The 15058-nt window shown below is 37.6% G+C and overlaps 2 protein-coding genes across 2 annotated transcripts; one reads left to right on the top strand and one right to left on the bottom strand.

Annotated features, from left to right (window-relative positions):
* Nucleotides 1-262: 262 nt before the first annotated feature.
* On the bottom strand, nt 263-4587 carry LOC122532647 (serine protease inhibitor dipetalogastin-like). The gene is made up of 8 exons (XM_043661659.1): nt 4527-4587; nt 4133-4315; nt 3085-3228; nt 2070-2222; nt 1779-1949; nt 1308-1487; nt 809-970; nt 263-675 (listed from the first exon to the last, which is right to left on the bottom strand). Exons 1-8 carry the CDS (start codon nt 4552-4554, stop codon nt 644-646), a joined length of 1053 nt encoding a protein of 350 aa, XP_043517594.1. The 5' UTR covers nt 4555-4587; the 3' UTR covers nt 263-643.
* A 777-nt stretch (nt 4588-5364) lies between these two features.
* Nucleotides 5365-10943, top strand: LOC122532594 (coatomer subunit beta'). The gene is made up of 8 exons (XM_043661524.1): nt 5365-5724; nt 6442-6793; nt 6871-7809; nt 7878-8113; nt 8176-8514; nt 8587-9186; nt 9275-9559; nt 10672-10943. Exons 1-8 carry the CDS (start codon nt 5722-5724, stop codon nt 10708-10710), a joined length of 2793 nt encoding a protein of 930 aa, XP_043517459.1. The 5' UTR covers nt 5365-5721; the 3' UTR covers nt 10711-10943.
* The last annotated feature ends 4115 nt before the right edge of the window (nt 10944-15058 follow it).

Raw genomic sequence — 15058 nt, 5'->3', positions numbered from 1 at the left:
TTGAAATCAGGTGAACAATCTCTGACACACACGCGCCGAGATATTGATGCCTACAGGAAATTCCATCAAGGTTCGAATCTACTTGCGAGGCACTCGATTCCATCTCTACCTTCTACAGCTATCTGGCTGTTTACCGATAATTTTCAATAACAGACACTCCAATGAAAATCCCGCGCGAGTCACACAGCTCATTTTTGTGCCCCAGACGTGCCATTGCAGTAATATCTTCCGTTTCAATTTGCGTGGACGACATTTGTACATTGTTTAAATTTATTGGACGAAATGGCACAGAAATTCTCGCAAACGCGCGAAACAATTTGGGACTTAGCAACTAAAAGACGCCCGTCAGATGATGTTTGTTAGACTGCAGTGGATTTTTATACATTTATGGGAAGATTGAAAGTTGCAGCAACATATCTAATATAATACTGACTTAATAATTCAAATATTATCTGACTTGTTCGTTCAAATACAGTAGTAAAGGATCTGACTTAATGTGTGAACGACCGGAAACGACAGAGAATATTCGACACGAACGGGGTTGAAGGTTGAAGTCATTTTCTCAAGGAAGAGCCATCAGAGGCGAGTCATTCATCTTCGATAGAGCAAACCGAATGAAAGGTGGATTAATCGCGTGAGAATGCTAGCAAGGCCCGTCGTAAGCAAATGTCAACTCTGTAAGAAAAGAACATTTATTATCGTAAACGCGTTTCCTCGGCGTTCTGAGTTTAAAAAAAAAAAAAAAGAAAACACGGAAGACCGAAGCTAATGTGTCCAACGTAATAAGACAAAAGGAAAATTAGCTCACTTTTACCTGGGAACTTCGATTTCGCGCACCACAGAGCCTCTGGGCTCACGTAGGACAAATTGTCGCTGCCGCACACCGGAAGTCGAAGATCTTCCTCGGGTATAGACATACACGGGTCGTCCTCCGGTTCTACGCAAGCTCCAGAACGCTTCACGGACAAGTCTGTCGAAGAAAAAAAATGAAACAACGACGTCTGAATTTCAAACAGATGTAATGAAGCTTGAAAAAAAAAAAAAATTAAATTTCGCAGGTATGACAAGTAATAAATAAAACCGAAGTTTCATTACTATTCGAAGGAATCTTTCTCACAAGGTTATTTTTTTTTTTTTTTTTTTTTTTTTTTTTGCGTTGTTCGTTCGTACGACAAAGAGATTCAATCTGTAATTCGATCCAACATCAGGCCTGATCTCGGAATGGTATCCGGAATATATCAGTGGGGAATATTGCAAAAGGCTCAAGGAGTCTGGCTAGATAAGGCCTTCCCGAGACCGACACTAACATTTATTTTGACTGTTGTAGCATTGCAGGTGATGAATACTTCGATAGGTGACGCCATCGCTTCCGCAAACCTCGTCCTCCCGGGTGATGGTCCCACTGGCACTGTCTAAGGTCGTGAGGTCAGCACACGAGACCTGCTGCGTGCTCTTCCCGCACTCGTCATCCGAGACCAATTCCGAATCTGAAATACAGCTCGGAAGAAGCCGGTGAAGTAACGTCATCTTGCCAAACTTAATCGTAAAATAAAATAAATGCCGTGGGAAATTTGAAGGTTGGCTTCAAGACAGGTCATTTATCTTCCCAAATTTAATCACAAAGTAAGTAAAACAGTAAAATAAATGTTGTAGAATTACTGACTCGTATAATCTGAAATGTTTTCTGTATTTCTGCATTCTTGCACATTCAAGTTTCCTTGTGAATGCATAAAAATCGGCAATCTAGTGATAACGAAGAATAAATCGCGAATATTTACCAGCTTGATAACACAAGAATTCAAAAGGATTGGAATAAGTAACGCCATCTGAAGCGCACACGGGATTCCACTCGTACCTACTGTTGGCAATGTCACAGACCTTCTCGATGCTGTCGTAAATGCTGTAAACTTCCTTAACGCTGCAGCCTCCATTGTGGAGAATCCTTAGATCTAAAGGTAGATATTTAAATCTATATAAAATATTAGATACAAAAGACTTTGGTCTTCTTTATGAAACATAATTACGTTGTACATAATTGTTTCTGTTTCTGCTTATACATGAACACTTACCAGTGTTAAATCGTTGCAAACACTTCACCTGAGCCGCGTTTTGATACGTGAAGCCATTATTTGCACAGACAGGGTTGAAAACGTACATTGTAGCCTCTTGGCCGTAACACTGATCTATAACGTTGCACGCGTTCTTTGAAACCACCATTATATCTAAAACGAGATTACCGAATTAGTCTCAATATCTTAATACTTAATATTCATATTTACTATTTTACTGATAAAAATTGAACTCATTCCACTTTTCCTTTTAAACTTATGTTGCAAAAATATTCTAACTAATCATAGCAATCAACAACGAGCTTCTGATATTTTTATTTTAAAATTGATGCCAAGTTTACTTACTTATTAAGCATCAATGAATAATTTTACAGAATATTATAAATGTCTCAGTTTCTTAGAATTTCACAAAATTATAGAATTTAGATATCTAATATCAATTTCCTCTCACGGAGGATATCTTCCTTTCCCCAATATTGAAATAACGAGAATAACAACCATCACAAATTATTTATGAAAATTAGGTTAAGTTTAAAATTTAAAATAATAATCGTAATTGAAAGTCGTCTATGAATGACAGTGTTGAATGAGCTTAAAATTGGACTGACAATTCTCAAATCTCATTCAGGGCACGGACCTAGTTCAAACTTAACAAGGACAAACTCCAGCTAAATTCTAGTTCTGTGTCAGATCCATGGCGGACCTAGTCGGCGGAAACTAACAGAGACTGCAAAGTCTCTGGTAACGTTGGCAGTGTTCGCGGAATTCCGCTAACTCGAAGATAAGGGATTTTTAGTTTGTATTGTTACACCGAGTCGGCGGTCAGACGAGAAAATGTAACAATAGCCACGGACATTAGCGTGTAACAACGAGCCGGGAGTTTGCCAGCTGGAATTCTGGCCTCGCGAACCTCTCACGGGCCGACTGGTCAACTAAATTTCTAGCTAACTTTCCCCAACTTTAATCCGTATTAACGGCATACACGGTAAATGCACGTAGAATTTGTCTTGCTTACCTAGCGAATACTTGTAATTAACGCACAAAAGTGATTCCAGGTTCGTGTACGTGCGCCCATCGGAGCCGCAGACCGGTCGATAAAATAGATTTATTTTGCAGTAATCGTCCATCGGTAAGCAATCTCCAGAATGCACAGGCACGACTGAAAAGTAATTTGCTCGTTAAAGTGTAATTTGCCAAGACAAATATAATCTTCAACGCGAATTGTGAGTATTTTTATGATTTTATTTTCAAGAAATCTTCACGACAATTAAATTCAATTAAATCTTATGATCTTTACTCGTTAGGTTGGTACGTGGCTTCGTTAAAATTTAATTATGATGCAAACCATTAAATTTTATCTTAGTAAAAAGACTTATTATAAATTATATCCGTACAATGTTGAGGTATTGAAAGTACATTATTCTGACATTAATTTGTAATGTGCAACAATTTACTTGCGACTTGTACGGGTTTCTCATATAAACTTAAATTTAGAGAAAGCTTCGTGAAAAATGAGTTGATATTAGTTAACATAACTACATGACGATCTACATAATTAGTATTACCAGTAAGAAAGTGACAGAAAAAGATGTACATATTTAATTTCAAAATCGGATGAGAAAATAGTTTTGATGTACAATATATACTGAACTTTAGAAATTATCCTATTAAAAAAGAGGCATACACAATATTCCAACTTTCTCACACGTTCAAATTTTTGTTTCTTATTAGGATGGATCGAAGGCCTCGTTGAAAAATATCTGCTAACACAGATAGCGTATAAAGTGTACGTCTTGGAAAGGAAATTGCAAGAAAAAGAAGATGAATAAAGTTTGAATAATTTCGCCGTGCAGCTGGGCTACGTATTCTTCGTCGAATTAAGCGGCTCCCGAAAGCGAGTATGGTACAGCGAGCAGCATGGCGTTCCGTGGAATTAAAAATTCATGTACGGGCCGTGTACGTGGCCGGTGAATGTTTAAATTTCTCGTGACCCAAACTCGCGTTAATTGTACGAGGCACGGAGCTTAGAATTGCAAAGAGGGTGAACTTCATTTGTTGCTTACCGTTTTGAAACGTCTGATAATTGACACAGTCCAAATATATACTGTTTGCATAGGTAATCCCATCGCTGCCACAAATCAGCCCATCGTAGATATCGGAATTGTTGAAAATCTCGCAACTTTGATAAAACACTTCCTTGTTCGCTAATGTGAAGGTCGATGCTCTTCGAGAAGCGAGGATGACACCTAAACGTCGGCAATCAGTTTCACGTAAGATTTATTAAATTCTTTAATAAATAATAATTAGAAATTAACAAATAACAAAATTTAATGAGTGAAAGTAAGTTTAACAAACGAAACGAGAATAAGTTGGAGAGTAAGAAATAAAATGAAAATTAAAATCAACAGTGAAATTTAATAAATGAAACAAACGACTGGAAATATATTTCGTTTTTACCAAAAATAAGTAACAAATACTTCATCATATATATTTAGATGTGAGGAATAATTAAACGTTTCCAAATAGTTTCATGACTCGCATTTTATACGAATTTATAATCACCGTATCTCAACACACTGACGTATTAATACCGATTGCCTCTCATTCCCTTCGATGACGTTTTTTCAGTCAGCACGTGCTTTTTTATTGTCAATATTTACTCTATTAATCAGAGTGGAATGCTTAAACTTATCAATATTTTGCATCATTGTCCAAATATATGATAAAAATAAATCTGGCAACACTGTCCATATTTTTTGATTTTCGCGGTACAAAACTTGCATGAATCGGTACGACAGGATGTGACACGAAAATGGTAACGCAGTCAACTGAAATCTTTGGCCGAAAAAATACGTTGGATTACTAGTTCTATTCATGGCCTCGTCGGTATCTGCGGTGCTGCGATGCAAAATCTGCCTGAATCGGTACAACAGAATGTGACACAAAAATGGTAATGAGATTACGATAACCTCAAAATCGTAGCCGAAAAAATACATTGTATGCAATGTCTATTCATATACCTTGTCTATATTTGAACGTAGAGTACGCGAAGAAACAATGACATGTTTACCTGTCGGTATGTCAGAAAACGAAATCATGTAACATGTAATACGAAATCCTACAAGATGTATCTACATATATCTACATCGTCTGTGATTCTGCACGTATATTTTTAAGATTAAAATCCGACTCTTCAAACATAGATAACATAATATTCATAGCTAGTCAATGATAATACTAAGGAAACATTATTAAACGTTTTTTATTTTGAAGGCATTTCAGCGACAGCGCCACATGAAAATGCAGATTAAGGATGTGTGACACATCACGTGATGTCTCACCAAATTCATAACTAAATATTGAAATTTTACAGTACACCTAATGCATAAAAAAAGATATTATCAGTGTTTTATTGCAAGATTCGATAGTGTAATTAATCCGAACGATCCATTCAATGATAAATATATCTGATTGATTATTGCAAACGTGTGACAAAGTCTTCAGATCAACGCCATTTTTAGATGGTGCAAGTTGTGCGGTGGAGGAAAGGTTGGGCCACGTAGTTACTTCATGGGAAAAGATTTAAATTCCGTATCTACGTCATTAGGCTCGGAATTATTCAATATTGTAAATACACATTGTACAGTGAAAAATGGTATGTATTTCGGAAACGGTGGTAACGTAATTTCATAAATTTGTCATCTGCTTCTGTATACCTGTTTTTGCTATTTCACTATAGCGATAATGACGAACAATTGGACCGCTAATTATTTTGTATTTCAATAAATAATTACTATAATTTGTTTCTGATACAAATATACTTAATTTGCACAGTATGTGGTAATAAATTGTTTTGTTCTTTTCATTTACTTTTTTTCTCTCACTTTTGACAGCTGGCTGACTTATGAGAACATGTGTTGTAAATAATAAAAGATTTACATTGAAAAATGATATACAATTGTTCGTGTGATGCCTTTTGTATAAATGGTTTTGTGATAAAATATAAGTTATGTTCATATCATCAACAGGATTTCATTGCATTAGTTTTCACTGATTCAGAATTTTTTCTATATCTTTAATTGATAGTAGTATTAACCAATAATAATAATAGTGTATGGATATAGATGTGACTATCAGATATTGATATTGTATTAATCCTAATACTGATCAAAAATAATATTATTAAATTATAAACAGTAAAAAGAGGTTATTGAAACTTGTGTTATTGAAATAAATGTAAATTAGAAAATATACATCCTCAAACATGCTCACTATAGTACTTTAATCAAGTTTGTTCTGTTTCTTTTTATTGCACATGTAACATGATGTAATTTTATTTTAAATTATAAATATATTTTTTTCTTTTTTCTAGCCACTGAGATTAGATATCAAGCGGAAACTGACTGCTAGGTCAGACAGGGTGAAGAGTGTGGATCTTCATCCTACAGAACCATGGATGCTCTGTTCATTGTATCAGGGAAATGTTAATATTTGGAATCATGAAACTCAGATGTTGGTCAAGACATTTGAAGTATGCGACCTGCCAGTTCGTACAGCCAAGTTTGTGCCACGTAAAAATTGGGTTGTTACTGGTTCAGATGACATGCAAGTCAGAGTATTTAATTATAATACTTTGGAACGCGTACATTCTTTTGAAGCACATAGCGACTATGTCAGATGCATTGCCGTGCATCCAACGCAACCATTCATATTAACAAGCAGTGGTATGTGTATTGATCATTACCTGTTACAATTTAATGATGCTTTTACCTATAGATTAATTTTTATTTTTTCCTCTTAGATGACATGTTAATCAAGTTGTGGAATTGGGAGAAAGGTTGGATAGGACAGCAGGTATTCGAAGGGCATACACATTATGTAATGCAAGTAGTATTTAATCCAAAGGATAACAATACATTTGCAAGCGCTTCATTAGACAGAACAGTAAAAGTTTGGCAGCTTGGATCTTCCACTGCCAATTTCACTTTAGACGGTCATGAGAAAGGCGTGAATTGTGTTGACTATTATCACGGTGGAGACAAACCATACTTAATATCAGGAGCAGATGATAATTATGTCAAAATTTGGGATTATCAGAATAAAACTTGTGTACAGACGCTGGAGGGGCACACACAAAATATTTGTGCTGTTTGCTTCCATCCGGAATTGCCCATTATTCTTACTGGTTCTGAAGATGGAACAGTTCGAATATGGCATGCTGGAACATATAGACTAGAATCTTCCCTTAATTATGGTTTTGAGAGAGTATGGACGATTGCTTGCTTACGGGGCTCGAACAATGTTGCAATTGGTTACGATGAGAGTAGTGTTATAGTGAAAGTTGGCAGAGAGGAGCCCGCAGTCTCGATGGATTCACTAGGTGGCAAGATTGTCTGGGCAAAGCACAGTGAAATTCAACAAGTAAACTTGAAAGCTCTAGGAGAGGAAACACAAGATGGAGAGAGGCTCCCATTGGCTGTGAAAGATATGGGTGCCTGTGAGATCTATCCACAAACTATCCAGCACAATCCAAATGGAAGATTTCTGGTGGTTTGTGGAGATGGAGAGTATATTATTTATACGTCTATGGCACTAAGAAATAAAGCCTTTGGTCAAGCATCGGAATTCATCTGGGCAGCTGATACAAATCAGTATGCTGTCAGAGAAAGCAACACCACTGTTAAAGTCTTTAAGAACTTTAAAGAAAAGAAAAGCTTTAAACCTGATTTTGGTGCTGATGGTAAATATAATAATTATTGTTCTTCACGTTGTTGTACTGGCCACTTTTTAACTATTTTTGTTCTACAGGTATTTTTGGTGGGTTTTTACTGGGCGTTTCTTCCGGATCTGGTTTATCATTCTTCGACTGGGAAATGCTAAAATTAATTCGTCGTATAGATATTCAACCTACACACGTCTATTGGGCCGAAAATGGCTCTTTGGTAGCGTTGGCCACATCCGATCAATATTTTATTTTGAAATACCATGCCGACGCCGTTGCAAATGCCCCAGAAAATTCAGAAGATATTGAAGATGCTTTTGAGGTTTGTCATTTCATCATTAACACCTATACAATGAAAGTAGTAACACTTTTGATATAATTTAGATGGTAGCAGAAATGAGTGAGGTTGTGAAAACTGGACTCTGGGTCGGCGACTGCTTCATTTACACGAACAGCGTAAATCGAATAAACTATTTCGTCGGTGGAGAAGTTGTAACGGTGTCACACTTAGATAGACCAATGTACCTTCTTGGATATGTCCCGAGGGATAACAGATTGTATCTATGCGATAAGGAACTGTCAGTTGTCTCGTATTCGTTATTGTTATCTGTATTAGAATACCAGACTGCTGTTATGCGAAAAGATTTCGAGACAGCGGACAGAGTTCTTCCCACGGTCCCCAAAGAACATCGTACGCGTGTGGCTCATTTCTTAGAGAAGCAAGTTCGTATTGTTAAAACGATCTCTTATTTAATAAACGATTTATATGAAAAATTAACATTGAAAATGCTGTAGGGTTTCAAAGAACAAGCATTGGCTGTATCCACGGATCCAGAGCACAGGTTCGAGTTGGCTCTAGCGTTGGGAGACCTTGTGACGGCGCACTCGCTTGCCAAAGAAGCGAACAGCCAGCAAAAATGGCGACAACTGGCATCTCTCGCCACGCAGAAAGGGAAATTGTGCTTGGCGCAAGAATGTTTACACCAGGCGCAAGATTTCGGTGGACTCCTGTTACTTGCCACGAGTACAGGAAACGCGAGCATGATTCAAAAATTAGGCACGGACGCCGACGATACGGGCAAGAACAACATTTCGTTCTTGTCGTATTTCATCCTTGGAGACCTGGACAAATGTTTGGACATTCTCATAAAGACGGACAGAATCCCGGAGGCTGCGTTCTTTGCGAGAACGTACGCTCCTAGTAAAATTTCGTCCATCGTGAAACTGTGGAAAGAGAAACTGTCGACTGTAAGTAAGAAGGCTGGACAGAGTTTGGCCGATCCTGAACAGTACGAAAATCTGTTCCCTGGATACAGAGAAGCATTAAAGGTGGAACAGTTCCTCCGAGAAGAGAGTAAAAAGAAGATTTCGGCGTCTGCGTTCCCAAACGTACAAGTAAGGAAATCAATAATTTGAGACACGAGTAAAACGCAGAATGCATGCAATTTATGAATTTTAATTCAATTTTGTATGACTGTTGCAGCCTAACGTTGAACGAAAACCATTCGAAGAAATGCTAGCAGCTGAACAGGCAACTCGTTTCACCTATAAAGTGGCAACAAGCACTATCGAGATGGGAGAATCGACGACCGAGAGTCTAACAGAGAGGCTACAGGATCTTGATATTGGTAAGATCATTTCATCATCTACGGGGAAGTCTGATCTACCTGAGAAGATCATGAAGACAACCAGCAGCTCCAGACCATTAACCGTGGACGAAGACGATCTCGATCTCGATCTTGAGATCGATGATACTATAGATACTACTGTAAGTCCTTTGTGTTATTATCAATACGTGTTTCTTCTATTTGTTTTCCTTTTTTCATGCAACTTTCTTTTATCTTGTGCATGCTGTCCGTATATAAGTGCTTCTACCTACACAAAGTAAGTGTACGTGCACAGAAGTACATTTACTTCTTCTTTACTTATTTTCACATGGATTCAGTTGCGTTGTGAGATGGGAATTATTTCAATTGAAGTATGAAGATCATAGAGAAAAAACGGTAGGTAGGTGAATTGAGGTCAAATACAGCAGCGTAACAAGGGATAGAAGGAACAAAAGGGGGAGTAACTAGACGATGTCTTAATACCCTTAAATATGGACGCGTAATTCTAGAAGGGTATTACATTACTAAAACAGTCTGAAACCAAGCGTGGCACGCACACACGCGTCTGACTGTGAAACGATGTCTGTGTCCGTGGCAATATATCGATCTTGACCGATGTATGTGAACACGTTCCACCTATCGAGCAGAACGAACACCGTGTTAAATAAAGCAAAGAAAAGCAAACATAGCAACATGCAAAAATAAAAGAAAGAAAAGAATCGTAGCAGGTAACGTGAAAGTGGAGGATTTCGTACCCTTCGTTTCAAGATAAAAATTCGATAGCTGTATTTTAAGAAGTTTATATTTTCTTTCTTCGTGTAATTTTTCCTAAACATTGAGTATCAGGATTCTTCAGTTATCAGAGAACGATGAAGGAGCTACGAGGCCATAAAGTTTATTGACTTTGCGCCAGTCATGGTTCATTCTCTTTACAGCCTTATTGCCATAACATTGGTGTACAGTGTACAGAATCTTTCTTTGTGTACCCTTTCCATCAATTACACTGCTTTTTCACGCTTTCCTCTTTTACACAGTAAATATTTCTTTCACAGAATTATCATATATATCCTATCATACAGTATCTGTTTGTCTGTTAAGCTAACAGAGACTAATAGTAAAAAAATAAAATTACAAAGTAATAATTTCTAAAATGGTAGATTTTTTTCTTCTAAATTAAATTTTTTTTCTAGATTCTTTTCTTTTTTACCATTTGGATGCTCTGACGATAAAAGTGAATAATGGCAATGGGTGAAAAATATATTTTCTGTTTCAGGGTGTGAGTCTTGATGACGACCTCCTCGAAGAAGATTAGCCCGTCGATTGGAAGATAAACAGTACGTGTATTTCACACGTGCAATTTCCATTCTCCCGTCAATCATTCCCCACGAGTCGACCAGAGTCGTTTAGAATCAAGTATTAAGAAAAAGAAAAGAAACCGTCGAAGAACATTCTTGTGCGCGAGTGTTTTTATCATGCACAATATTCAGCCTGTGCACACATGTACCGAGAATTATATATATTGTAATATAACAAAACGTTCACATACGTTTCCACCTGTTTCTTTCCGTAGCCATCGTTTCCAATCCTGAGGTACCTTTTTTCTTTTTTTTTTTATTGATGCTTGGGAATTTAGGGAATTTACATGTTCATACAACAAAGTAATTCAATAAAATTTAATCCTTATTTCATTTTGCAGATAAACATCCTTATGGCTTCTTATCATTCTAAGGAAAAACAGATGCAACGAAAATATTTCTGACCTAGAAATTAACTTACAGTAAACCTTCAATTCATTCTCACAGCAAATAACATCCCAGTGAAAAAAGAACAATGATTTGTCGATCTCCCATATCTCCTTTCAATGATGTCATCATCATCATCACAACATTTTCCATGCTGAGCAAACTTTCCATTAAAGGATCCTAAAAATAATCCAAACTTCATAAACGAGGTACACGTTAACTCTCTTTGAAAACCGAATGGTCGACGATTTTCATGCAAGCGTACGTGTCGTCGGCTACTGTAGAAAGAGAAAGAGATACATTTTGCGTGACTGGTACGTGCTCCGACGTCCCCCAGCACGTTTGCTCGAGGAAGGCGCTAACTATCGTATTCCATCTCTATTTTCACTGTGTGGCGCTTGAACCATACTGATTCGTTTGCAGGACTGTCGCAGATTCTGAAGAAGGCATAGAGGCGAGGGAATGTAGGAAAAAAAAAGTAGCAAAGTCTATGGAGCGTTTAACGTTTGAAGAAATCGTTGAAAAGAAGTTGGAACAATTTTGAAAACGGAAGTAGAACGAATGGAACGAAAAATTGGAACTACCGTAACCTCTTTTCGTTTAGAAAAGCTTATATTTATCTGCGTGCCTTTTTGTATTCTTGTTATTTTTGTGGTTGAAGGCAGATTGAGGAACTGCGTGTCTGGATAACAAGAGAAGGCCACGAGGACGGATTAATCGCGTGTAAATTTACGCGAGACCGGGGAAGTCGGTGCAATAGGCTGAAATACGATGGAGTAGTAGGTGGAGACAGAGAAGGACGAGAGGGAGTTCGGGCGGAAAGATAGCCGCGCGCGTCGTCTCCAAAATAGAATCGGCTTCGTTGACACTCTGCTACAAATTGTTCGCGTCGTTATGCTCTTTGTAAAGAGCCCGAGCCCTCCTTTCTCCCTGACTGCTCGTCGTTGGAATACTTGGCGATTTTTGCGTTCCGATCTCTGTCCTTTCGACTAATCGACCATTCGGCATTAGAAATAAAATAAATTATGGAAAGACTGTTACAAAAGTAATCAGATTAGGGAGAGAAATTATTTTTATTGGTTTGATTTTTATATCATTTGACGGCTAAAAAGAACCGCTTTGACACAAAAGACATTTGAAAATAGATAATAAATTCTCAGTATTATAAAGAAATATCGAATATTTTGTAATATTAATTTAACTTGTCTGTAATGAAAGAACATATCTTTCTCTGTAAAATGATTTGATAAACAGTCGTGTGGCTTTTACATTCATTCGTTTTGAGTTGCAAATAATATCAGTTCAGCTAGGTCAAGTGGTCAAGTGTCTAGAATATAATTAACTGATTTTAGGTGACATCCCGTGGAGTAAATGGACCGCGTAACATCGGCCCTCCTTTACAACCAGTGTCGCTGAAAATTTATTGCCGTCCGTTCCGTGCGAGGATTACCAGAACTCGGTCGAACGATATCTGACACACTCTCCCCCGTTTCGTCCAGTTAAATCCACTCTAACAACTGCGTTAAACGAGCCGGGTAATTCTTAAGGCGGAGCCAAATATAGACTGGCAAAAATCATTCCAATAAGATTCGACGTATACCTTTCTTTGCTCATTCTTTCGCAGAATAAAGACTTGAAAGAAGAAGGAAAATTCATATTATTCAAAACCAATATCCTCTGGGTTCTCTCCTCATTTTCCTTTTCATGGGAACACACTGAGTGAACGAATTAAGAACAAGTTTAAAATCGAATAATAATTGGTACGTCCATCTTCATCTATTCCTGCAAATGTTCCATTGTTCCCGATTTCAAGTGACACTAAACCTGAACCTGATTCTGGTGAGTTCATAAATTTAATAAAAACATGAATTTACAAATTAAATGAATCTCAAACTGATGTATTCACTCTGACTTTCCTTTTCCTCTAGCGTTCCACTCTTCCTGATCTACCCTTCGTGATTATCAATTATTATTGGAGGATTCACTCATTATTAATACAATAATGATAGTGACGTTAGTTAATGATATGAAAGGATCGAATAATTTAACTGGCACCAAGAGGCAACAAGCGTTTCCTTCGTCGCACGTGCGTGGAAGAGGCCGTGAAGCTGCTAATAGTCGCCTAAATGGTCGACACGTTTGCTCTGGCTGTCGCTATATGTCACCTCCGCCCTCTATTTACACGCCACGGACGATGCACGTGCGTGTGAATCCCGACGCGACGAAAACGAAGGAATTCCCGGCTGTCTTCGACTGCCTGCAACATTACCCCCCTCATTTGAACGCCTTAAAAAATGCAACCGGATGAATCTTTAGGTTTACTCCCTTTGGTTTTACTAATTTCCTAAGCTAGTCCAAGTTGTAGTTAAACCTCTGTGCCGTTGCACATTTGAAAATTTGTTTTTTTTTTTCTTACTTATGACTTTTACAAAACACTAGTTTCACAAAATCAAATCTATGAACATGTAAGTAAATTATTACTTTAAAACTAGTATTTGTGAATTCCACTTCTAATTATTCTATGTTTAAAAAGAAAAGTTACAAATTCGATAAATCCTTAAACGAAATTCAACTTAAGTCGTTCAAGTCTATTTAGTAGGCGTCAGATACAATTCTTATCCTGTCAATTGCAAAATGAAGGAAATTATTTGCCTTTTGTCAATTCACTGGACTGATTCAATAGGAAACAATAGCTACATGGTGGTCGTATCCCGTGCTGTAAAGCGCCGCGGCCACATCTCTGTAATCTGAGCCTGCAGAGAAACAGTACGAATGATTTACCTGACTCCCAGTGGATTCGTTCCGCGAGGAGGGGAACCGCCGATGATTAACGCCAGTGTTTGCTTATAGAGACTGCTTGCGTGAACCGAACAGTAGCCGACGTTTATGTTTCGAGTTTCTTGTAAGATTTAGCTATTGTATATCTTTTTCTTTTTTTCATCCTGGACAGATAGATACTTTATTATATTTCATTTTCTTTATACCAACTACAAAATGTTGTATAGAAATGAAAAGGTTAGACTCCATCTCCTATGGTAGATAAAACCTCCCTACCTTTCAGCCTCACCTGTCTCGATCAACCAATGAGAATTTAGGTATCTATCTGTCCTCGTGAAAGTTCTTCTCCAAGGTTCTATCTACCTGTTCCTTCCAACCAATGGCAGAGTAAGAATAATACTGACCCTCCCCCATAGTTTATATTGCCCCCTAGTAATAAAATATATATTCTTCTTCAAAATACAGGAATAAAAAGATTCTGTCAGACAGAAGTTGTGTTTCAAGGGAAAATTTAGGACATGCACAGGATTTGAAACTTCAGTTGAATTATTATAATGATTTTAAGTATTTTATTTACTTCACTCTTAAGTATAATAATGTTAGAAATATTGTTGCAGTGGCCAATCAATTTATCATTTGGAATGATTCATCTTGAATGGTGAAGAAACTGGAGAACAATGAGACAGAAACGGACAGTAGAAAATTTCAAAAGGAAAATGGAACTTATGAGAACCCTGATGAACGATATGAAAGTATAATGATGCAAGCGAGAAGATCTCTTTCCATTCCATTCATGTCAAGCGTGCTCTTTTCCATCGGGCAAGCAAGATTTATTTTGAGGCGGGCGTGGAGAAGGGACGTGGTCGTACGATCGATTTCCAGACGAAAAATAAAGTGCACGTGCTATTCCTGCGCTGATGCACGTACGGTGTTGACTGGCTGTGCACGGCCAGCCTCTCTTTTACGAAGAATATTAAAGCTCGACTGCGCGTACTGTGTTTGTAAAACATCCTCGTCCACGCAAACATCAACCATTGCTAGCCATTGGCTACTTTTCCCTCTTCCGCTCTTTTTTCTCATTTTGCTAGGGATATTCTGAGCCCAGAGCCTCGTACTGAATCACAGGAAGCGAATATACTT

The sequence above is a fragment of the Frieseomelitta varia genome, unplaced genomic scaffold, assembly GCF_011392965.1.
Source record: "Frieseomelitta varia isolate USP_RPSP 00005682 unplaced genomic scaffold, Fvar_1.2 scaffold_1011, whole genome shotgun sequence".
In the NCBI taxonomy this organism is placed as follows: domain Eukaryota; kingdom Metazoa; phylum Arthropoda; class Insecta; order Hymenoptera; family Apidae; genus Frieseomelitta; species Frieseomelitta varia.
Note: the sequence above shows the minus strand (reverse complement) of the source record. Positions and strands in the feature narration are given on the sequence as shown.